The sequence below is a fragment of the Saccopteryx leptura genome, chromosome 1 (assembly GCF_036850995.1).
Source record: "Saccopteryx leptura isolate mSacLep1 chromosome 1, mSacLep1_pri_phased_curated, whole genome shotgun sequence".
In the NCBI taxonomy this organism is placed as follows: Eukaryota; Metazoa; Chordata; class Mammalia; order Chiroptera; family Emballonuridae; genus Saccopteryx; species Saccopteryx leptura.
Window position 1 is genome coordinate 184,635,685 of NC_089503.1, and position 23,740 is coordinate 184,659,424.

General features: G+C 46.9%; 1 protein-coding gene across 3 annotated transcripts in view; it reads right to left on the reverse strand.

The window, feature by feature from the left end:
- Positions 1 to 23,496, reverse strand: part of NID1 (nidogen 1) — an 89,950-nt gene extending 66,454 nt beyond the window's left edge. For 2 of the 3 annotated variants that reach the window (XM_066382851.1, XM_066382842.1), the window contains exons 1-4: positions 23,176 to 23,495; positions 6,849 to 7,148; positions 4,670 to 4,896; positions 1,416 to 1,789 (exon numbers count right to left, since the gene is read on the reverse strand). In XM_066382851.1, coding sequence (XP_066238948.1) covers positions 1,416 to 1,789; positions 4,670 to 4,896; positions 6,849 to 7,148; positions 23,176 to 23,400 — 1,126 coding nt within the window. In that variant the 5' untranslated portion in view covers positions 23,401 to 23,495. Of the gene's footprint in view, positions 1 to 1,415; positions 1,790 to 4,669; positions 4,897 to 6,848; positions 7,149 to 23,175 lie in introns of all 3 variants that reach the window. The other variant, XM_066382860.1, reaches the window with a different exon arrangement.
- Positions 23,497 to 23,740: the final 244 nt, after the last annotated feature.

The following is a 23,740-nucleotide window of genomic DNA, read 5'->3' on the forward strand; positions in this document are numbered from 1 at the left end:
AAAAATTAATGAACACAGTTTAATTTGAACATTTTTTCTAAAACAAATCAAAGCATGCTGGTTTTTCCTCAAAATATTAGCAATATCATATAAAATGGTTGACTAGAGGATTCTGTACTTTATTTTTTTCTTTGATTACTGATCGCCTTTTTTTTTAATTTTATAAATTGTTATTAATTTTAATGGGGTGACATCAATAAATCAGGGTACATATGTTCAAAGAAAATATGTACAGGTTATCTTGTCATTCAATTATGTTGCATACCCATCACCCAGTCAGATTGTCCTCCATCACCTTCTATCTAGTTTTCTTTGTGCCCCTCCCCCTCCCCCTTCCCCTCTCCCTTCCTCTCCTCCTCCCCCCAAACCACCACACTCTTGTCCATGTCTCTTAGTCTCGTTTTTATGTCCCACCTATGTATGGAATCATGCAGTTCTTGGTTTTTTTCTGATTTACTTATTTCACTCCATATAATGTTATCAAGATCCAACCATTTTGTTGTAAATGAGAGGATACTGTATTTTAAAATTACCTTTTTTTCCCCCCGAAGTTAGAAGCAGGGAGGCAGTCAGACAGACTCCCTCATGTGCCTGACCAGGATCCACCCAGCATGCCCATTAGGGGGCAATGCTTGGCCCCTCTGGGGCGTTGCTCCATTGCCGCAGGAGCCATTCTAGCACCTGAGGAGGAGGCCATGGAGCCATCCTCAATGCCTGGGCCAATTTGCTCCAATGGAGCCTTGGCTGCGGGAGGGGAAGAGAGAGAGAAAGGAGAGGGGGAGGGGTGGAGAAGCAGATGGGCGCTTCTCCCGTGTGCCCTGACTGGGAATCAAACCCGGGACTTCCACACGCCGGGCTGATGCTCTATCACTGAGCCAATCGGCCAGGGCCTAAAATTACCATTAAAAGGGGAAATTTACTTATTTTATATTTCACAAACCACCTTTGAAACTGACAGGAACTGGGAGGCAAAATAATCAACTATTCTCATTCCAAAACCAAGAGGAAATGTCAAAGATAAACTGCGTCAACAGCCAAAGGAACTTCTAAAATGTTTTTTCAGGTGGATGAATAGATTTCTGATCTCAGAAATCACAAATAAGAAAATCTGACTTTCAAAATAATTCTGAAGCACTTTTTTTCCTTAAAACAGACAAAAGGAAACTTGAAAGAGGTCACACTCAAGAGTCTCATCACCACAGAGCCCTAATCCCAAAAGATGTCTGAGCCTTCAAGGGTGCAGGGCCTCAAGGCTGCAGGGGGACATTTACACTGTGAGCCCCACTCCTCATTCCCCGGCTCTCATTCTCACAACCCACCACAGAATGCACATAGTGGACGCCCCTCCAACACTGTCCTCTGTCCAGATACTCAAGTGTCCAAGAACGTACCAACCTCAACTTCAGTGGCCTTACCAACTTCTGTTTCCTCAACTTCATCCACGTCAATGACCTGCTGATGCTGCTGGGGGAACCTCTCCACAGGCAGCTGGAAAGACCTTGTCCTCTCGGTTGGAGGTCCGGCGGGTCTGTGTGTGGCCAGGCGGCGGGGGGAGAAGACTCTACGTGTGCTGTGTGTGCCGGTGTGTCCCCTTCTCAGGACCTCATAGGGGAAGGGTGTGGTGCCCACATCCTCTGGGCCCAGACTTGTCACCGAGTCATAATCCTCATTATCATACTCTTCTCCATCGTCCAGTCTAAGGCTCACGTCTGAGGACACCACACCACTGGCAGTGTCCGGGCTCCCAATCTCAAACACCCAGATACCCTGCCGCCCAGAGTTGCTGCTCCTAGGAGAAAGAACAGGCTTCTTAGAAATGGGCCCCCACTGCCCAAGCAGCAAGAGCCCTGGGGATCATGTCAATCTGAAACCCAGCCAGGCTGGAGGGTGGGAGAGCAGACTGGGTCATGTGTGGCCATCACATTGCTGAGGCCAGCCAGGCCATTCGGTGAGGCAGTATCCAAACGGACACAGATTAGCAAAGGTTTACCCTCCACCAATGCAGAGGTGTACTCCAGTGACCCTGCCGAGCCTTAAAATGCAGTTTACACTAATCCCTGGCCATGTGCTCAACCATGTGAGCAAATGATTGACTGGAGTCATTCATTTTATCTGTTATTCTCCTTCCTTGGCATGGTGTGATAAAATAAGAAATATATACAGTTGACCCTTGAACAACGCAGGTGTTAGGAGCACAAACCCCCCCATGCATTCAAAAATCCACATATAACATTTGCCTCCCCAAAAGCTTAACTAGTAAAAGCCTGCTGTTGATCAGAAACCATACAATAACAGTCAATTAATACATAATTTTGTATGTTATATGTGTTATGTACTGTATCTTTACAATAGAGTATGGCAGAGAAAAGAAAGTGATATTCAAAAAATCATAAGGAAGAAAAAATACATTTACAGTGTTTACTGAAAAAATCCCCATATAAATGGACCCTACAGTTCAAGCTCAATTGTATTTGGTCTTTGTCTCTAGTTCTGGCATCCAGCTCCTAAAATCCTTATAATCTCTGGAATGATAAGTGTCTTTTTTATGCTAATGAGATGACTGGTGGCTGGGGACCACAGAGAGCTTCTGGATGGTGGCTGGTTAATAGAAAGACCAAGACATGATTAGAGGGCTGGAATTTTCAGCTCCACACCCTGACTTCCAAGTAGGAGAGGGGTTGGAGACTGAGTTTATCAAAAATGGCCAATAATTTAACCAACCATGCTTAGTAAGAAGAACCCCTAAAAGATGAGGTTGGGAGAGCTTTTAGGTTGGTGAACACATCGAGGTGTTAGGAGGGCAGTGCCACCAGAAGGCAGAGAAGCTCGGAGCCCCTTTCCCTCCCACACCGTGCCCTGTGCAGCTCTTCTCTTTGGCTATTTCTGAGTTGTATCTTTATAATAAATTTGTAATACTGAGTAAGTACTTTCCTGAGAACTGTGACTTAAGGCAGGGGAGGGGGTCTTGTAACCTGGGACTTGTGACTGGCGTCTGAAGTGGCATCTTGTGGAGCTGAGCCTGTCCCCTGTGGGGTCTGTGCTAACTCTGGGAAGTTAGTGTCAGAATTGAACTGACTTGTATGACACCAGAGGCAGATTGAAGTTGGTTGAGGCCCTGGGCTCAGAAGATAATATTGAGCCCCTTAAAAAAAAGAGAGAGACAGGGAAAATAAAAATACATGTTAATCATATTTTTAAATAAATTAAAAATATTATATACTATTAATGTTAAAATTGCACATATGAAACCAAACTTGGTGTCATTAGAAAAAAGTGTAAAGTAGGGGTTTTGCAGGGCCCTTCAGAAGTCGAGGCCCAGGGCGCGCGCTCAGTGTGCCTGCCGTTAAGTCCACCTCTGTATGACACCCAGTTGGTGTCTGGAGAGTTGGAGAATTGGTTGGTGTGGAAAAGAAACCCACATATTTGGTATCAGAAGTGTTGGGAGTGAAACCAGCACAGACTTGGTTTATTAGAAATCCTATCACTATTGGGTGTGGAATGTCAGACAGCCTGGGTTGATATTTTTATGCTCAAAGGGTACAGTGAAATGCAAATGAAATTGAGACTCTAAGGGCATTTTATAATTACAGAACACAATGGAATACGCCTAACCTCCACTTCTTGCTCCACCATTTTTACTCTTATCAGATTATACAAGGGAAAGAAGGGACATAGTTACTTGGAACATAGTTACATAGAACCCCGAGCAAACATCTGGGGCAGGATAGCGGATGAGGAATCAAGAAAGTCCTGCAGAAACAGGGTGTCCAATCACTCTGTCTGGCCCAGGCCTCTTGTGAAAGCCAGTTGTTCAATTTTAGAAACTTTGCAAGTCAGTTATTTAAACATAACCATTGTAAAAAATTAAATAGTGGAAAATTACCATTAAATAAGTTATGTTCTTAAGGCAATAAATACTCAAATCTCATCACATTTGAATTGTCGCTATTATGTATGTTCTTGAAGTTGTTTGTGTATTACATCTGCATTGCAAGAATACTATTGTATATAGTGGTTCATCTTTTGTCCTCTCTTCCCTGAGTGGCATGACTGAGCAGGCCACGCAGGGGTGTGCATAGCCAGAAGTGGGCAAACATTGTATACACATTGTATACAAGGGCTATCCTGCAGCTGCACTGTAAGTTAAGAGCAGAGGGGCTTTAGGCTGAATTTGACAATATGAAATTGCGGGTGGGGGGATATTTATTTCTTAAATACTGTCGGCAGAGAAAAGATTTTAATTTTAGAGAAAGCAGTCTGAGCTTTCTCCCCTTTTGCCAAATTCTTACAAAATGACCCATGAGAGTGCTGTTTCTGTTCTAAGATTTCCTATCTCGTCCATGTGGGGGAAAGGGTTTTCTCAGCTGTGGGCTCATAGCTGGGAATGGGTTTGAAAAACTTTTATTTCTAACTATAGAGAAGATGGTAGAAACTGTTTCAGGTGAGGGTGATATCTGAAAAACAGTACTCTTATTCATTCGAAGAGTATATTTATTCCCTTGAGTTCATCAGTAAAGAATACTACATAATATTAAAATTATATACAAAATTGCAACCCAAGGGAATATTTTGAGGTAATGTTCTGTAATGCCCATTCCATGATCCTTAATAAAATAATAAAGTGCTACTCTTATTAAGAAGAAATCTACTGAAGACCAAAGAAGCATACTTGGCCAAATTTCCAATTGATTCTCTGTCGTTAGCAAATATATTATAAGCTCCGTCACTGCTCCATAGAATGCCCACTAGCCCTTGGCTGAAGGCCATCATAGCAGGGACCTGGCTCTTGTCCTTCTTTGAGAATGTCGTCGTGAACTGCAGGCCGTCTTCAGGATAAAGGAAAATAGCGTAGGAGCTGGACTCAGAGGAGGCCAGAACAGCCTGGAATGTGTTTCTCTGTGAAGATGAGTTAAAATTCAGTTACTTCGGAAATTACCTACAGATCTTAAAACGTGCTATTTACCAGACTATACATAAAATGTCCAAAGATGGCAGTAATCTCACCTTATCCTAGAAGAAGTACTTTCATAGCAAGGACCAAGTATTCCAAGACAGCTCCACTTAGATATCTCAACGGCTATGGCAAAATGAAATTTTCTAATGAATGAATGAATACCTTCTGCATAACTGTGACCCGGGGGTTAACCACAAATTATAGGTGGTATCTCCCAATGGTGGCCTAATATCTCCTGCAACTTAGCAAATTCTTAACCTTAGAATTTGTTTCCATGGCCACTAAACATATTCAGTCACAATCATTATTAGGCATCCATTACTGAGCATAAGCACCAAACAGCAAGAAAGAACATGAGCTTTGGGTGAAAACAGATCTGAATCCAAACCCTCACTCATCACAGGTGTGTGACCTCAGGCAGGTTACCTACGCTCTTCAAGCCTCAGTTTCCAAACCTGTGAGATGGAGATGAAACCACCTCCTTCACAGAAATGGTAGGAGGACCACAGGAGGTAACATACAAAGGGCCAAGCACAGAGAAAGTACTCCTTAAATGTAGGGCCTGGGCATGTGGACACCAAGAGTAACAAGACTTGGTCCCTGCACTTGAGAATGTATAGTCTGACATGTGAATAAGACCTCGCAAAGGTGGGGACAGATTCTTCAAGTGTGCCAGCACCATAAGAGTGACAGGAAGATGTGGCTGACCCTGGGCAGGGTGGGCGCAGACAGGGCTGGTGAAATCTGAATGAAAACCTGTACAGAGCATCAGAGAGAGGACATCACAGTGCAGAGGACAGGGAGGGCAAGGACCAGGATAACCACAGGCAGCTGCTGCGGAGGCAGCAGGGGCTCAGTGCTGGGGCTGGGTATTTGTCACTCAGAGGAAAGGGACACATACTTGAGAAATTTAAGGTTTTAAGCAGTGTTCAAGTACAAGACCCAGACAGACACAGGTGACCATGCAAAATGCATGTGGCAGGCCCGTAGGAGACCTTCTCAAAGGATGTTCTGTGGGAAGTAACATCTTATTTGGGAGGAAAAAAGGAGAATGATCAAAAGGCAAAGAGACTGCTCACTTAATCAGGATGAAGCACTTTCTTTACTGAAGTGCTTCTCAGAATGAACTGCCAAGAGAAAGTGAAATTTGTAGCACTTCCCAAACAAGTTTGGCTGGGGAGGCCTTCTTCTCAAGGACTATGTGGGACAAGTGTTCTGTGCACACATTTTGGGACATATCCATTTAAATGAAGTGCTTCTGGACCTTTCAAGTTTCTCCCTGCTGTGTAATCCTTTACAAATTAAATAATAGTGGAGAGAAATTATTTTTCCAAGGAGAAATTGAGGCATGTCCGAAGGAGTCACTTCAGATCTAGAGATGGCTTCTTGACTTGCTCAGGTACCCCCTTCTTCAAGGGCACATATCAGATTTGCACCCCGTACAGCCTATCCTGACCACTGTGCCACAGGGGCACCACCCCTGGATATGGCTGAACTTGTGTTTGAAATGTTCACATGGTACAAGTGGTTGCTGTCTCCCCAACTAGAGTGTGGGCTTTGTCTTTATTTCTTCACATCTGTCAACTAGAAACTACCTCCCACCATCCAACCCAAAGCAAGAGCAACCAGGGCATGGAGTCATCAACCTTCTTCTTGCTATGCAGCAGTCTTCTCAGCAACAGGCTTTCCTTAATCTAATCATTACGGAAACATAGGTTTACAGCCTTGCAGATAAGGAGCTGGAGGTTTCAGACCCGCAATAACTATCCTACTGGATTTTGCTTTGGATGTCTGTCTTTATCAAAGACATCATGTGTTGTCCATAAGAGTGGCATAAGCCAGACCAAGCCAACCTGTTAGACTCTCTGCACTGGTACCTGGGTGGAGTTCTCACCTTGCCTTCCTGGGCAGGGTCCTCACTGAGCCCTTGGTAAGGGGCTACAGATTCCCAGGTGACAACAACCACACTTCTGGGGTGGAAAGAGACTTCAGGGAAGCCTCTCTGGACACAGTCTGCTGCCAGCTGAGTGATGGAGAGGGATAAATCTTCTCGATAATAAACCTTCCCAAGGCCATCAGTTGTGTCCAAGTCTGCCAGGAAAGGTGCCACTGCTCCAAACGTCGGAGGGAAGAGCCCAGGATGGGATTCTTTGACCGGGGGTTCACTCATGGCAATAAGGCCATTCGTGGTGACCTGTGCAAAACCAAGCAAAGTTAAAAGGAGCATAGAAATGACATTTCTTCCAGGGGAGACTGAGTGTCCATTCAGAGTATACTGTCACAGGTGCCCACAGTATGCCAGATGCAACAAAATCGGAAGAAGACATGACCCTGAACGGTAGAAATCAGCATTTTTTTCCTGGGCAGATGTCCTGGAAGAAGGAGTAGGGGCATATACCAATGCCCACACTCTGGACAAGTGTCTTAGGAATCTCAGGCTTCCCTTAGGCATGTGCTTTACATCCTGCAAAAAGCTATTCAATGTAAGTCACTATTAAAGCCTTCATTAATTTACCCAGTGAACGGAGGAATCCTTACATACTGGTCCACTGGTACTACACAGACCCTGCCTTCAAGGGACCCACAATTAGAAAGGTGTGGGGAAGGATGGAACCAAACAGACGATGATACAATAAGTAAATGATAATAAAATATCTAGAAGTAAATCTGAATGGGGCATTATGGAATCGCTGTTCTGAACAGTTCAATGTCTTATAATAGCTAACACTTATTGAATGTTTACCCTGTTCTAGGCATCATGTTAACACCTAATTCTCAGAAGAACTCCATAGGATTAGTATCCACACTTTTCAGATGAGGAAAATGAGGTAAGTGAATCAACATGTCCAAAGTCACCAATAAGTGGCAAAATTGGGATGGGAACCCAGAGCAAGCACCCCACTCTTCGTGGGCACTTATCATTACCACATGCATGACTTTCTTGAAATGAGTTATAACTGTCTGTTCTTACTCAGTGGAAACCCACACACCTTGGAAGAATGAGAAGGGACACACAGCCCCTGTGGTGGGGGGCATGTGGCCTCCTGCAAAGCCATGCTGAGATGAGGCTTTGACCCTGCTCATGTTCCTTCCCTTTAGTGCACAAGCCACTCATGACACAAAATCTACTCCATTAGTCTTTTTTACTTCAAGAATGTGTGACTCAAAACAAAAAAAAAATGTTCTAATCAAGTGGGAAAGGCTTTACAAATGGCCCCTCAAAGAGGCAGCTGTGGTTGGAAAAATACCAATGTAAAAGGAGACCCTCGACTGTCCCAATCCTTATCCTTTAGTCACTTCGGACCTCGTTACTAAAGGAGGGAATGAGTGTGGACAAAAAGGAGAAATTTAAGACCAAACACTTGCAACATGCCAAGAACACGGTAAAAAGGCTCCAGGTGGTGGAGCCAACTGAAAGGAGGTTGGGGAGTGAACTTAGCACAACCTCCCTTTTTACCCAGCTTCATGGGCTGGGAGCTGTTTAAGGACATATGTCCCATCATTACTGGCACCAGCAATAATTTTCTGAAGTATTCAGATAGGCTGCAAAGAAGGAGTCAGGGCCCAGCTGGCCCAGCTGGCTGAGCCCTACCCCCACCCAACACCTCCCAGCACAGACCAGTGGGTTCTCAAGACACCAGAAGTTGCTATTCACCAGCTGCGAGTGGGATGTGACACACAGCGGCCACATACAGACAACTTAGTTTTCAAAATGTTTTCCAGTGAAATTTAAGTCAGTCTAGTGGTTTTGAAAAGACTTCCAATGCCTTTTATTATTTAGAATCTGGGCATAGGAATGTCCATTTTCATAAGAAATGCTTTAGGAATGGAGTTTTCAGAGCACTGTCACTAAGCGCTGTAGATGTTTTGGACAAAGACCAGATAACCCTCATTAGCATTCATTTTCAAAAATGATTATTCAGCTAGTTTTCCTGCAGTCAACTCAATTGTCTGTGATCATGAAGAAAGATGACATCACAGATAAATGTCATCTACAGAATACCCAGAAGTTTCATTTGATTCTTAGCTTTAAACTTCACAGGTAAGCTCTTTTTCCTGTGAAGACACACCGTCAATGGCAGGCGTGACAGACACTATCCCATACACCTGCTGCCAGTCTCACATGACAAATCTGTCAGGCACATGGTGTTTCTTGTCCCTTTCTCCATCTTTTTAAAGTGCCATCGACCAATTCAATAGGAGAGAACACAAAGGAAAGGCATTTAGGAGGCTGAAGGACAGCCCTGGGTACAATTTTCAAGGGGACCAGGGCTGTCCCCACACCACCATTCACCCAGTTGCTTATGCAGGATCCTTGGGAGTCAGCCCTGATTCCTTCCTCGTTCTTACCCCATGTCCTGTGCATCTTACCTCCCAAGTAACTGGCACTTTCTCATCCCAGCTGCCACTAGCATCCCTCCTCTACCTCATGGAGTCACATGACTGGCTCTGTCTGAAGTGACACTTTCTAGGAGAGCCTTCTCTAACCATCCAGTGTAGGTTCCTTGCCGCTCCCACTCCCTGAACCCCAATACACATCTCCACCTCCTATTTGTTTCTTTGCAGGAGTGACCACAGTTCATAATGATCTCATTGTTCACTGGCTCTGGCTGCCATCCCCATCATGCAGCATGTCCCTCAAGGGCCAGGACCACGTTCATCTTGGTTACTAATGTAGCTGCAGATCTGACATGTGGCCTGGCACATGCTGGTCCCCTCCCTTCCTCACTTCCTCCAGAAAATGGGGCAGGAGGTTTCATGCATGATATAGCCTGCATACCAAAGTTGTTCTAGAAGCCATGGCTGATGGTGTGCAAGCCATGAGGGCCCACAGCGTTAGCTGTAATTGCAGTCTTTCCACTGCGTAGGACACTAAGACAAATGACTAAGAGTTTGCACAAATATGAACCAATAGCTTGAATCTGAGCAAGTCTCCAGATCTAAAGAGGTAGGGAACAGAAGAACATAGGGACATGATCAGCAAAATCCTGACGCAGGACATTTCGCATGACAAATACCCAGGTTTTTTACTAACACATTGCAAGAAAAAAAGAGGTGAGGGGAAAGTACAGGTGCAGGAAGTCCTAAGAAACGTTTCCCTGATGCAACATGTGACCTCCTTCTGGATCCTGACTTCAAGCAATCAACTGAAAAGCAAAATAAAACACTTCTGAACCTATTTGGGCATTGGGTGATATTAAGAAATTGTTACTTATTTTTTAGGTGTGATTGTGACTTTGCAGTTTCGTTTTAAAAATGGCCAACTTGGCCCTGGCCAGTTGGCTCAGTGGTAGAGTGTCGGCCTGGTGTGCAGGAGTCCCGGGTTCAGTTCCTGGCCAGGGCACACAGGAGAAGCGTCCATCTGCTTCTCCACTCCTCCCCCTCTCCTTCCTCTCTGTCTCTCTCTTCCCCTCCTGCAGCTGAGGCTCCAATGGAGCAAAGATGGCCCGGGCGCTGAGGATGGCTCTGTGGCCTCTGCCTCAGGCGCTAGAATGGCTCTGGTTGCAACAGAGCAACGCCCTGGATGGGCAGAGCATCGCCCCCTGGTGGGCATGCCAGGTGGATCCTGGTCGGGCGCATGTGGGAGTCTGTCGGACTGCCTCCCCGTTTCCAGCTTCGGAAAAAAAAAGAAAGAAAAGAAAAGCGGCCAACTTCTTAGAGATATATTCTGAAATATTCAGAATGAAATAAAATGTTTGGGACTTGCTTACAAATAACTTAGTTTAGGTGAGGGGGGAATAGGACTAGGTGGAGAGAAATGAATCAAGACAAGCCATAAACTGATACTTGCTGAAGCAGAGTGATTCCCAGGAGTGTGTTCTAATATTTTCTCTATTTTTGCATAAGTTTGCAATTCCCATATAAGACATTTTTGTAAAAAAAAAAAAAGATAATGAACATGATTGATCTAAAGTTTAGCAAAAAAGGGCAGCTGGCTTTTATTGGTAACCCAACGCTAATGTCCTGTCATCAGGAGGAAGGCCTGTGGTTTTGTCTAAATCCCTCCCTCCCTCAGATGTGCCCACTATCTGACCGTGGCCCGCCCTCCTGACCAGGGATTTGTAGGAGTGTCCACTGCACTGGGTGCACCAGACTGTGATAATGAGCAGGAGATGCAGGCAAAGGCAGGTTCAGTAATTACTCAGGAGTCATGGAGCACAGAGGCCCACTGCAGCACTCAGAGTTGAGAAAGAAACAAGGATGAAACCTAAGGATTGCACAGTGGCACCAGCATTACTTTCTTGTCCCCCGTGTGTGCTACTTAGAAAAGGATGTGGACCATGGGACGGATGTTAGTTTTGATATGGATGTCGATGAGTACAGGCAGAGAAGACACGTGCTGGCGAGACGTTTAAATGCTCACACTTCTCCAAACGCACCATGTGTCTCATCGAACACTGCACACCTTTGCATCTATAGCCCTCTCTGCTTTGAAGACACTACTCAGCTCGTGTCCGTGGCAAAATTGCACTTCTCCTGGGAAGCCTCCCTGACCTGCCCCAGCAGGTGCCCAGGTCCTGGACCCTCTATGATGAGTGCTTGCCAACATGAAGCCAACTCCCAGGGCACCACACATCCTTGCTGTGGGTCACACCATAAACCCCTGTGGGCTGAATGTGTTTCTGACGAAACCTATCTGTTCTGTCATTGTCCACAGTAACTCAAACTGGGGTAGGTAAACAGTTAGACATCGGCAGAGCAATAACAATGGCCAGGTACAGGACGTCACTAGGTTGGAAAACCCCAAGTGTCTAGCAATGGACAAAACTGGGAAGACAAGGACCTCCCCCCCAGGGTAACCTTTCCAGCATATCACTGGTCACTGGTTTAGACCCTGACCTTTCATATCTCTGGTCAGGTGGTTCAGACCCTCCCCCTGAACTTGCCTGCCCTGCATGTCGGTAGTCATGCATAGACCCCATTAATTAGAGTAGGAACAAGAGACCCAAGAGTGGCCTCATGTGACTCCCCTGTAGGCACTTGCACTGCCACTCCCTTAAGCATTAACCCTTAGAGATAAAATCTGGGCCTCAGTTGTGTTTCAGCTCCAGGCCCCAAAAAGCAGCAAAACCAGACGAGCAATAATGCCACAGCTGACCTCAGGGCCAACTTCATTGACTAATGACCCTGGAGACCAGGACCCTAAAAGGACACACCTAGATTGCTGATGACTAGGCTGTTGAGCCTCCTGGGACCTCTCCTAAACTCCCTGCTGATCAAATCCTTCGGACTGGGCCATTCTATCCACCACCCCCGCCCCACCCACTCCTCTCCAAACTTTTTACACAGGGGGCCAGTTCACTGTCCCTCAGACCGTTGGAGGGCCGGACTATAAAAAAAACTATGAACAAATCCCTATGCACACTGTACATATCTTATTTTAAAGTAAAAAAACAAAATGGGAACAAATACAATATTTAAAATAAAGCACAAGTAAATTTAAATCAACAAACTGACCAGTATTTCAATGGGAACTATGCCCCTCTCACTGACCACCAATGAAAGAGGTGCCCCTTCCGGAAGTGTGGAAGTGCGGCAGGGGCTGGATAAATGGCCTCAGGGGGCCACATGCGGCCAGCGGGGCCGTATTTTGGGGACCCTTGCTTTTACCTCTCTCCTAACCTCCCAGGGCCTTCCTCTTGCCTCTGCAACTTGTTTCCTGAGCCCATTTCTTCCACAGCTCACTTCTCCCTCTGTGACTTTCTAAAGTCTTGGGTCTAAATTCTTTCCTAGCCAGAACTCAAGTACTGAGATTGCCAAACCAAGGTCCAGTCTGCCACCCCCAGTCTAATACCTGGTGCCATTCTCACTGCTCACAAAAGTAACCAAATACTACCTGGCTGAGGTTATTGGTGGAGAAAATAATACCAGTTCTTTGTGGAAAAAAAGCTCCTACCAGAACATGGACCAAGGTATATATTGCCCTGAAATCCTGTTTACATTTCACACTGGAAAAAAGAAGTTTCTTTAGCAAAGTTAAACTTCAGCTCCAAGTGTTACTAACAACTTTACAGAACATGCCAATCCTGAAGACGCCAACTATATGTCACAAAGCACCCCAGGGTGACATGTCGAGCCCCACATGGCTAACAGCTAGAGCTACTTATGCACAATTGTTTCAGGTCAGCTAAGTTAACAAGAGGATGAACAGAGCAGATGAAATATATTATGCTCACTTGGTTGGGGATGGCGTTGTCCACATGGAAGCCCGTCTCCCAGGTGATGATACTAGTTGCTCTTATGCTTGGAATGGGCATAATTATATTAATGTGTGTTGGGGGCGGGCTGTGGGCAGGCAGGATCCTTGTAGCCTGAGGCTTGATTTTAGCACTAAGCCTTTCCCACCTTTTTTGATGTGGGGTGGTGCAATCCCATCATGCCTCAGATAAGTGACTTTGTATTAGAGACTTCCCTATTTTGTATTTATATATTGAATTAAAGGTTTTGATTTCTGCACTATAAAGTGGGGCAGACCGGAAGCTTGCTCGCTCGGTTTCTGAGATTATCATTAGAGGAGAGAGCAGAAAAGGAGAGGAGAGACGTGGAGGAGGCCAAGAGAAGCAGCCAAGATGGCGGAGTGCTGAAAGAAAAGCCAGTTTGTGCAGTGTTTGTGCAGGGAGAAGGAAGGAGATGGGGAACAGAGGTGAATAAGTCTGGTGAGCTAGAAACCTTTGATTCTAGGAAACTCGGATAGGTCAGTAGCTTTATGAGCACTGAATGAGTGGGTTTTGGAGCCCAGTGTGTGTTTTTACTTGCCCACTGAGTACAAGCTAGGATTAAAGATGATGGCCCACCAGTTTTTAGCTCCTTTGTTTCTTTACCGACTGTCCGAATCCAATGCGAACCTGCATGTGAATGGCCACAATGGTGGCTCCTGGCCTTACAGGGACTGTCTCCATTTAAAGGGACATCCTGGTCCTGGCTGGTGGCTCAGTAGGTAGAGCATCAGCCTGGCATATGTAAGTCCCAGATTCGATTTCCGGTCAGGGCACAAGGAGAAGTGACCATCTGCTTCTCACCCCCGTTTCTCTCCCTCTTCTCTCCCTCTTCTCCTGCAGCCAGTGGGTCAATTGGTTCAAGCATGGCCACGGGCACTGAGGATGGCTCTGTTGAAGTACATCAGCCTCAGGCACTTAAAATTTCTAGGTATTGGAGCATGTGCCCCAGATGAAGGAAGGAAGGAAGGAGGAAAGGAGGAAAGGAGGAAAGGAGGAAAGGAGGGAGGGAGGGAGGGAGGGAGGGAGGGAAGGAAGGAAGGAAGGAAGGAAGGAAGGAAGGAAGGAAGGAAGGAAGGAAGGAAGGAAGGAAGGAAGGAAGGAGAGAAAAGGGCACATCCTGTCTCATGTTCACCTTTATGGTGAACTTACCAGATGGCATAAACCATGGGAAAAAGTCTAACTGCAGATACTCAATAAATTCTAATGACATGTTGGATTCCTTATATTAAAATATACACTGAAGTGAAACAACAACCATCGTTTTAGGTTTAAATAGCCTGGTTGCGGTCCCCAGGACAGAAGCAGCCTGCCATGATGGCGGGAAAGCCTTCTCCAAAACAGATGTGGTTAGAGTACACATGAGTTTGGCACAAATGAGAAACAAATAGATCATTGTAGAAACGCAAATAGTTGCACTGAGAAGACAGTGAAATTGCATAAAGTTGGAAAAGCAAACTCCATGGGTGGGAGGAAGGAGCAAGTTAAGGTAAAATAATTTAGGGTAAAGTATGGAAAAGCAACAAACATTTACTGAGTGTCTGCTAAGTTCAAGGACCTTTACTAAAGCTGTTTGTATTTTTTTATATTTCATACAACCATGCCTCTTTTCACATATCTAAAATAGACAAGGAAATGACAAGAGACTTAATTTAGTTCAATGTCATACAGACTGCAAGAGACGGAGTCTCTGCTAGAGTCCATAAGCTATATGCTTTCCGGTATATCTGACTGCCTATTTTAGAGATACTGGGAGCAAAAGTCATGGAAGGTACAAAGCTTCATGGGATGGTGTCACAGTTAGAGACTGGACAGATAGGGAAAGTTGGAGAACTCAAAGGACCTAAGAAAAGAAACACTTGATAAAAGAGCCCCGGAAACTGCCAAATCCATGATATAGTCAAGGTGGAGGCTGATGGATTTCAGCCTAGAACCCAGAAGGGCCTGGGACATGCCCCATCACAGTTTGCAAAGCAGTTTTACTCCAGTTATCTCACTGAACCGAGTGAAGCAAGCTATCATACCATCTCATTCTTCATTTGAGAAAAAATAAGGTTTAGTTTACCAGACCCACCTAACAGCTCCACTGGAAATGCCAGAACAAAGCTCAAGTCCAATTCCAGATGTTTCCCATTAACCCACAGAGCCAGAGCAAAGCTCTGGTTTGCATTAGAACAGAAACAATAAGGTTAGTACATACAAATAAAGGACAACCTGCAGGTAAGAGTTAAGAGATGAGTCAATGTTTGCAACTTAATCCAGTTAATATCTAATGAAAGACTTTGGATCAGTTACTCATCTCTTCTGTGGGAAATTTCTAAGATTACCTTCTGACATTTTTAAATGGTTAGGGTCTTTAAATTTTAACTTCTGGTTTGTCTATCAAAGAAGAGGCATAGCAGTGTCTGTCCATCAGTATTCCAGAACAGGAGGTGATCAGGGAGGAGGATAGGATCTGTCTGAGTCCCCAGTGTCTGAAGAGAAACTTGCTCCCCCTTAACACCCGAGATGTAGAGATCAGATGTTTACCCACACCAACTGGAACACTAGGACTCCTTTAATTTGGATTACTTGAATCTCTTAATTTGAACGCAATCCCTTAATATGAAATTATAGGAAAATTACAGGGAAAGGATGAAACATTCATCACCTATGCAAGAGGACCACAACTCCAAGTAACTGAGAGGCCCCTGTGGTAAGGGAACGCGCTTCTTTATAGAATTATGCCAGCTAATGAATGCAGAATGATGGAAACAAGCAATAAAGCAAAGCAAAACACCACTTGGCAACTCTTAATTTAATATTGATTCAGGCAAAGACCAGCAGTGGATGCTAAACCATTAGGTGAAAGGTCGATGGGTGAGGGGACAGCTACATGGGCCCAATTGTCACCCCTTAGTCGGCTCGCTGCTCACCAGGGAAAAACATAACTTGACAGACATGATCTGACTGTCATCTCCTAACATGGGCAGCTGGCAGAGCAATAATAACTAGATATCGCTTGCCTCCTGATGTTATACAATATGATATATGTGGCTTCATTCATGAAGTATTCTTGTTTAACCTACTCAACAATAAAAACACCAATAACCCAATTAAAAAATAAACAAGGATATGAATAGGGATTTCTCCAAAGAAGATATACACATGACCAATAAACACGAGGCCCTGGCCAGTTGGCTCAGAGGATAGAGCAGCAGCCCAGCATGTGGCTGTCCTGGTTCAATCTCCAGGCAGGGCACACATGAGAAGCCACAATCTGCTTCTCTTCCTGTCACTCTCCCCTCTCTCTCTCTCTTCCCATCTCTCAACTAGTGGATCAACTGGTCCAAGCATCAGCCTTAGCAGCTGAGGATAGCTTGGTTTATTCAAACATTGGCCCCAGATGGTGTCGCCAGGTGGATCCTGCATATGCGGGAGTCTGTCTCACTATGTCCCCTCCTCTCACTTAAAAACAACAACAACAACACAGGAAAAGATGCTCAGCATCATCAGCCATCAGGGAAATGCAAATTGAAACCACAATGAGATACACTTCACACCTGCTAGGATGGCTGGAAACAATAAGTCAGGTAACAACAAGAGTGATGAGAAGGTAGAGAAATTGGAACCTTCATACATTGCTGATGGGGATGGAAAATGGTGCTACCACTATGGAAAATAGTTTGCTAGGTCCTCAAATGTTAAACAGAGTTACCATTAAGACTCAGCAATTCTGCTCCAGCGTATATAGCCAGGAAAACTAACAGCAGATATCCACACACAAACCTGTACACAAACATTCACAGCAGCATTATTTTTTTTTTGAGATATTTTCTTTTTTTTTTTACAGAGACAGAGAGAGGGATAGATAGGGACAGACAGGAACGGAGAGAGATGAAAAGCATCAATCATCAGTTTTTCGTTGTGACACCTTAGTTGTGCATTGATTGCTTTCTCATATGTGCCTTGACTGTGGGCCTTCAGCAGACCAAGTAACCCCTTGCTCGAGCCAGTGACCTTGGGTCCAAGCTGGTGAGCCTTGCTCAAACCAGTTGAGCCCATGCTCAAGCTGGCGACCTCCAGGTCTCAAACCTGGGTCCTCTGCATCCTAGTCCGACGCTCTATCCACTGCGCCACCGCCTGGTCAGGTGGCAGCATTATTCTTAATAGTCAGAAAGGAGAAACAACCTGAGTGACAGACAGTTCTAAGCACTGAGAGGTCAATGTCTGCTATCCCCAGTCTGTCAAGAAAGGACTGAGTTGATCCCTGGAGAGTGGGGGAGGACCTGAGAGATAAGAGTTGGATTCAGTGGCAGAGTAGAAGAATGACCCAAGAGCCAAAGGAAGGCCTAGTTTACTTTTCTGGGAAGTGTTATGGTGTAAGGCCAGGAGCCATGGCTGTCACTATCAAAGCAGCCGCCTGGCCCATGCAGGTTCCCATTGGATTCGGGCAGATGGTAAAGAAATGGCGGAGTCGGAGGATGGTGGGCCCTCCTATTTATTGGTGTCTCACCAAGACAGGCAAACCACAAAAGAAGACAAGGGAAAAGCAGAAAACCAGCTTTTCCCATGAAGGGCAAGGGATCAGGGAAGCCCCTGCAATCGTGATAGCAGGAACTGAGTGAGCAAGCTCCTGGTCTGTCCCACTTTATAGTGTCGAAAACCAAAATCCCTTAATCCAATATACAAACAAGGAAGTCTCTGACACAAAGTCACTCATCCAAGGCATAATTGGATTCCTCATGAGAGTGCACCACCCAGATCATACAATCAGTCAAGGGTGTGGGGAAAAGCTTAGTCCTAAAACCAAACCTTAGGCTACAACGACCTGGCCTGCTTATAGCCTGTCCCCCACACCCAATATAAGTCACAAGCGAGCAAACATATATATCATATTTACAAACTTATTTGACCAACATATGGCAAACCTGGAAATAAAGCTAGAAAGGTCGGGTGAGGCCCTAAAGCCATGCCTAGGAGTCCACCTTCCTCTGATGTTAGAACAGGAGGAGGGCACCAAACAAACTGAACACAGTTGGGAAGTATCTTACCCAACATGTCAAGAAAGGTACAGGTGCAAGGGTCTGATGTGAAGAACTAGTGATTTTCCAAAATGACCACCATGCTATCAATCCAATGGGCAACTCAGTCCTCATCTTGTTGGCCCATCACAGCATGTGACATGGTGGTACACTCCCTCTTCCCCGATGCACTTTCCTCATTCAGTTTCCAGGTCACCTCACTTGGTTCTTCTCTTAGCTCCTGTCAGTCTCCACCACTGGCTCCTCTTCCTACCCCTGGCCTGTTGGAGGCTCTCATGAACTCGTGTGGTACAGTGCCTTTATCTCTCTGTTCCAAATACCATCTAAGGGTCAATGATCCCAAATTTATATCCAAAGTCCAGGCTTCTCTTCCAAACTCCAGACTCATATATCCAACTGGCCACTCCATCCCAGACCCCCAGTATCTGGCAGCATGTCACCTACTAATACACTACGTCTGCTTCTTGTTTTCTTGCTTCTCCCCTGGTAGAATGCACACTCCTTGAGGACAGGGTTGGTTCACTGGTATTCTAATTGCCTCCAGGAGTGCCTGGCGCATCGTGGGCACTTGTTAAGTATTTGTAAAATAAATGAATGGAGGGTGGTGTATGAACCCTCATAAGGTGCTGTTAACTAGGAAAAAGGAAGTGGCAGTGAAAGTAGGCAAGAGAGGGGGAGATGAGTAACTCTCAGTTGCCAAGTGAAACCTCAAGTGGCAGATGGGCATTTGGGTGGAAACATCTGGTATGATTTTGAAAATCTGAGAGAGGTCATGGCCAGAGACATGGTCATGGAGCAGGCAGGTGAAGCCATAGAGGTTGGCAAGATCTCCAAAGAAAGGAATAATTGAACAAAGGAAATGCAAACCATATTCTGACTCCAGGGGCCAGCTAGTTGATGAGTAGGCAGAGAATACATGAGATGAGCAAAGGAAACATTTGCAATGATCGCAGTGCACAGTAGACTTAGCTCAGGCTACTGAGAGGTCTGGAAATGAACCCAGGCGGGGGAGCTCCTCACAGACTCTGAGCTCCCCCCAAGTCCTGGTGTCAACAGCTCTCACAGGACATTAGAATCACCTGTTCCCTGTGGCTCCCTCACAACTCTGAAGCATCCTTGAGGGCAGGGACCTGGCCATTTTCAGTTACTGTGTTTCACAGTATTTATAGCCCCAGCACCTAGCACAGTCCCCTACACACACAGGAGTCCCTTGGTAAACACTGGCACAATGAATCAAGTTGTGAAGAGAATGAGAGGCAGTGAAGGTAGGTAAAAATAGAAGGAAGCTAGAAGATCATTCAGGATGAGTTAAATTTAACCTCCATAAGGAAAGATTCCTGCACATAAGTGGTATAATGAAAATCTGTTTGTGGAGCACTGGACCAGACAGCTATGGAGGATGAGAGACCCATGGAGCAGAGTCAAATTACCCCAAATAGCCCTGCCAGAGCCACCCTAGGTCAGTCCATCCTGCTGCTTCCAGGCACAGGAGCAATAAGGCTTACAGTCATATGCCACTGAGGTCTCCTTGTTGTTTCTTTTGTGTGTGTGTGTGTGTGTATTTTTCTTAAGTTAGAAGTGGGGAGGCAGAGAGAAAGACTCCCACATGAGCCCGACCAGGATCCACCCATTAAGCCCACCAGGGGGCGATGCTCCATTGCAACAGGAGCCATTTTAGTGCTTGAGTGGAGGCCATGGTGCCATCCTCAGTGCCCGGGTCAACTTGCTACAATGGAGCCTTGGCTGTGGGAAAGGGAGAGAGAGAGAGAGAGAGAAAAGAGAGGCCAAAGGGTGGAGAAGCAGACGGTCACTTCTCTTGTGTGCTCTGACCAGGAATCAAACCCAGGACATCCACACATCGAGCCAATGCTCTACCACTGAGCCAACCAGCCAGGACTTCCTCGTTGTTTCTTATATAGCAAAAGCTGATACGTTCTACCTCCTGACCTCACTCTATCCAGACAGAAACCCCCTATTTGGATGGAAACACTCTGCTCCAGCTGGATCACATTCCTCAGTCTCCCAGCACACACCAGGTTTGGGCCCGTCTTCATGCACTTGCCCTACAGTGTGTCCCACCTGGGACAGCCTCTCTGTTCCCCTCTACCCACTGAACTGAGCCTGTCTCTCAACTTTTACATGTGACCTTGTCTGTCAAGTCTTCTGACTAACCTAGCCCATAAGAATCCCTGTGTGCATGTCCACATATTTCGGGCTTGAGGCTTGAAAGCTTTCTGAGTCAGACATAGACTTGGTACGGAATCCTAGTTTGGGCACTTAACTGATGGTATGGCCTTGGGTTATTACTAATTGTTATTTCTTCATCTGAAAAAAAAGGGGAGTTGTTTTGAGGATTAAACAATGTCAAACTAGCAAGTCCCTGATATGTGTAGATATACTCATCCAATAATTGTTTTCTTTCTCCGTGGGTGTTCCTCCCTTTTCCTTGTCCAGTGCCTAGAACAGTACAGACCATCTGGTTCATGCTCACACACCCTGTTAATTCAGTTTCTCAGTCAGGGCCATGTGAGGGTTTCTATCGGCTCAAAGAGCATCTACACAGCTACAGAGAGTGACAGACGCTGGGCTGGGTCTCTAGACACCCATCACTTCCTAAGAATGCAGCCTCTAGTCGTCAGCTTTCTTTTGAGGACTGCCTCCATTGAAGAAACTGTCACACCTCCTTCTAGGGCTGCCCTTATCCAGTGACTGATCACTGTAAGGGCCCAGAAACCCAGCCCTCTCATACAGACCTGAAACAGCTGTGAAAGGCCATCCTACCTTCAGAACAAGCAGGGGGCTGGCTCAGACAGTGCTGGGACTGTATTGCAGCTGAGCTTCCCCTCCCCTCACCCCTTCTTCAGTCCCCTCCTGTCCATAGGTATGGATTTGAGGCGTGCCCCTAATGAAATAACCTGCCTGCTAAGCTGCCTCTCAGATTCCACTCCCTGGAAACCCAACTTGCAACACAGATATAAATAAGATCCATAGCAAGCTCTGGGATTCTTTCTCACAGAAATGCCAATTAAACTCAAGCAGACCCAGAATGTACTGTTCAGCAGGAATCATTTTTGACAACAGATTTTCAAGGTCTTTAGAATGCAATGTGGTTAGTCTGACGCCATGAGTAAAGGAGGAGCAGGGGGTACCATATTTAACACTGGGGTTCTTAACATAGGCCCAGTGACCCCATGTGGGTTCATCAATAAAATGTAGATGAAAAAAGTAATTTGCCTGACCAGGCGATGGTACAGCGGATCAAGCGTTGGACTGGGATGCAGAGGACCCAGGTTTGAAACCCCGAGGTCGCCAGCTTGAGCATTGGCTCATCTGGCTTGAGTGTGGAATCATAGACATGACCCCATGGTCGCTGGCTTGAGCCCCTGGCTTGAGCAAGGGGTCACTCGCTCTGCTGTAGCCCCTGGTCAAGGCACATATAAGAAAGCAATCAATGAACAACTAAGGTGACACAATGAATAATTGATGCTTCTCATCTCTCTCTCTTCCTGTCTGTCTGTCTCTATCTGTCCTCTCCGTCTCCTCTCTCTGTCAGACCAAAAAAATAAAAAGAAAAGAAAAAAAAATTTTTTTTTTTCAGTAATCCCTAACTGCTATTTAGCATTTCCTTCCATTATGCACAGAGGCAGCAATCATTGGTGGTAGCACTCAAGGGTTCTGCCACTGGTGGAAGTCACAGGTATTCTCATGTCACATGACAGTCACTGCAAGGGTCTCCAATGTTTGCTGGCCCTCCAAGTTCAGTAATTACCCGACACACCACTGGACGTGCTACTACACCTCACTATTTATTGTGGTTAAAAAGAAGCGCATGTATATCACAAAACTTTGGTCTATTATTTTGATCTGTATTTCAATGTAATTTATTACCTTGGCCATCCTGTGGGTTTTATTTTATGCATTTAAAAACATTATTCTAAAAAGGGTCGTACAGGCTTCACCAGACTGTCCAAGGTGGTCAGCGCATTAAGCCAGCTAGAGAACTGTCCCTGAGGGTGGAGATTTTCATGTCTCATTCTTTTTAGGCAAAGCGACAAGCTCCATGTGGGTGTGGCCGAAGGAGCAGTTCGCCCCGCGCACAGCCATTCCCGGGAGGAACCGACTCCAGCTGCTGCTGTGCCGTCCCCCCTCTGGAATGCACACAGCTTTATATGAAATCCACATGGTACGCAGCTGGGGGAGGAGCGCCACCAAAGGCCTTGACCGACAGGACAGCGCCCTCGGTCAGTCCTGAGCAGGCTCGAGAGATCTATAGGTCACCTAGCCCCGCTCCTCATCTGGGACCTCCATGGTGACAATGCTTGTCTCCAGGAAACTGGATGACCGGGAGCCCTGCTTCCCCAACCCTGAACTCTGGACTAAAATGAGCTCAACTGGAGAGCACAGTCGTTGACAAGACAGATGCGGAGTTCGCACACAACTAGTGCAGAGGCCCGTCTGCTCGGTTCCCGGGATGGAGAACCGGGCTGAGCGGTCTTCTCCTGCCCCTGCGCCCGCTGCGCCCCAGCTCTGGACATTGCCCCCAGGAGCTACAGCGCGCGCGCCTGGCCCCACCAGGCTGGTGACCTGTCCTCAAAGGCTCAGGACAATGGCGAGACAGACTTCCCCGCCGCTATGTCGCGCACAACCGCGGGAGAGAACACTTCGCCCGGGGTCCCTGGGTCGCGGAGTCCTGGAGGGAACAGGGTGCAGACGGGGTCGCGCAGACGGGGCAAGCTCCCCAACCCCGCGAGCATCTCGGCGACGGGGCAATGGGGACGCCGGGGACCAAAAGGCGGGAGCGCACTGGGCTTGGAGACCTAGCGTGCGACCCGCGTTCCCCCGCCAGCGGGTCGGTCCCCGCCCCCGACGCCCACGTCCGTCCGGCTCCGCTGCGGCCCCGGCCTTCCTGCCTCCTTCCTCCCTTAGCCTCTCGGTCCCCCGCCCCGCGCTGGCTGCCCCTCTCCTCCCGGGACACACTCACGTAGACTGAGTGGATGTCGGTTTTGTCGAAGAAGTGCAGCGCAGTGCTCAGCTCCAGGGCGGGGGAAACCCGGTCGTCGCCAAACTCCAATTCCAGGTCCCCGTGTCCCGGCCCGAAAGGGAAGAGCTCCTGGCGACGCAGGCAGTACCCGGGCCCCGCCAGGAGCAGCGGCAGCAACAGCGCCCGCGTCCACGCAGCCCGGCTCCAGCTAACCGTGGCCCACATGGTCTTCAACTGCGGTCCCGCTACCCTAGTGGCTCGGTGCCTGAGGCTGGAAGGCGGAGATGTAACCCGACGCCCCTCGGCAGCCCCTCCCCGGGGATGGGGGAGGAGAAGAGGAGACTAGGGGACAGGGGAGGGGGCGGCGCCCGTGCGCAGGGCGCGCCCAAGCCGCCAATGTCCTCGTGGGAGGGAGGGCAACACCGCGCCCACAGCACTGGTCCCCGGTGTGGCGTAACCAGTAACCACGATTCCCGAAACCATCCCGGTTCGCACTGGACGGCCGCTGCGGGGACGGAAGGTGGAAACAGACCGCCAGGCTCTGCACGGTGTCCGGGGTCAGGGC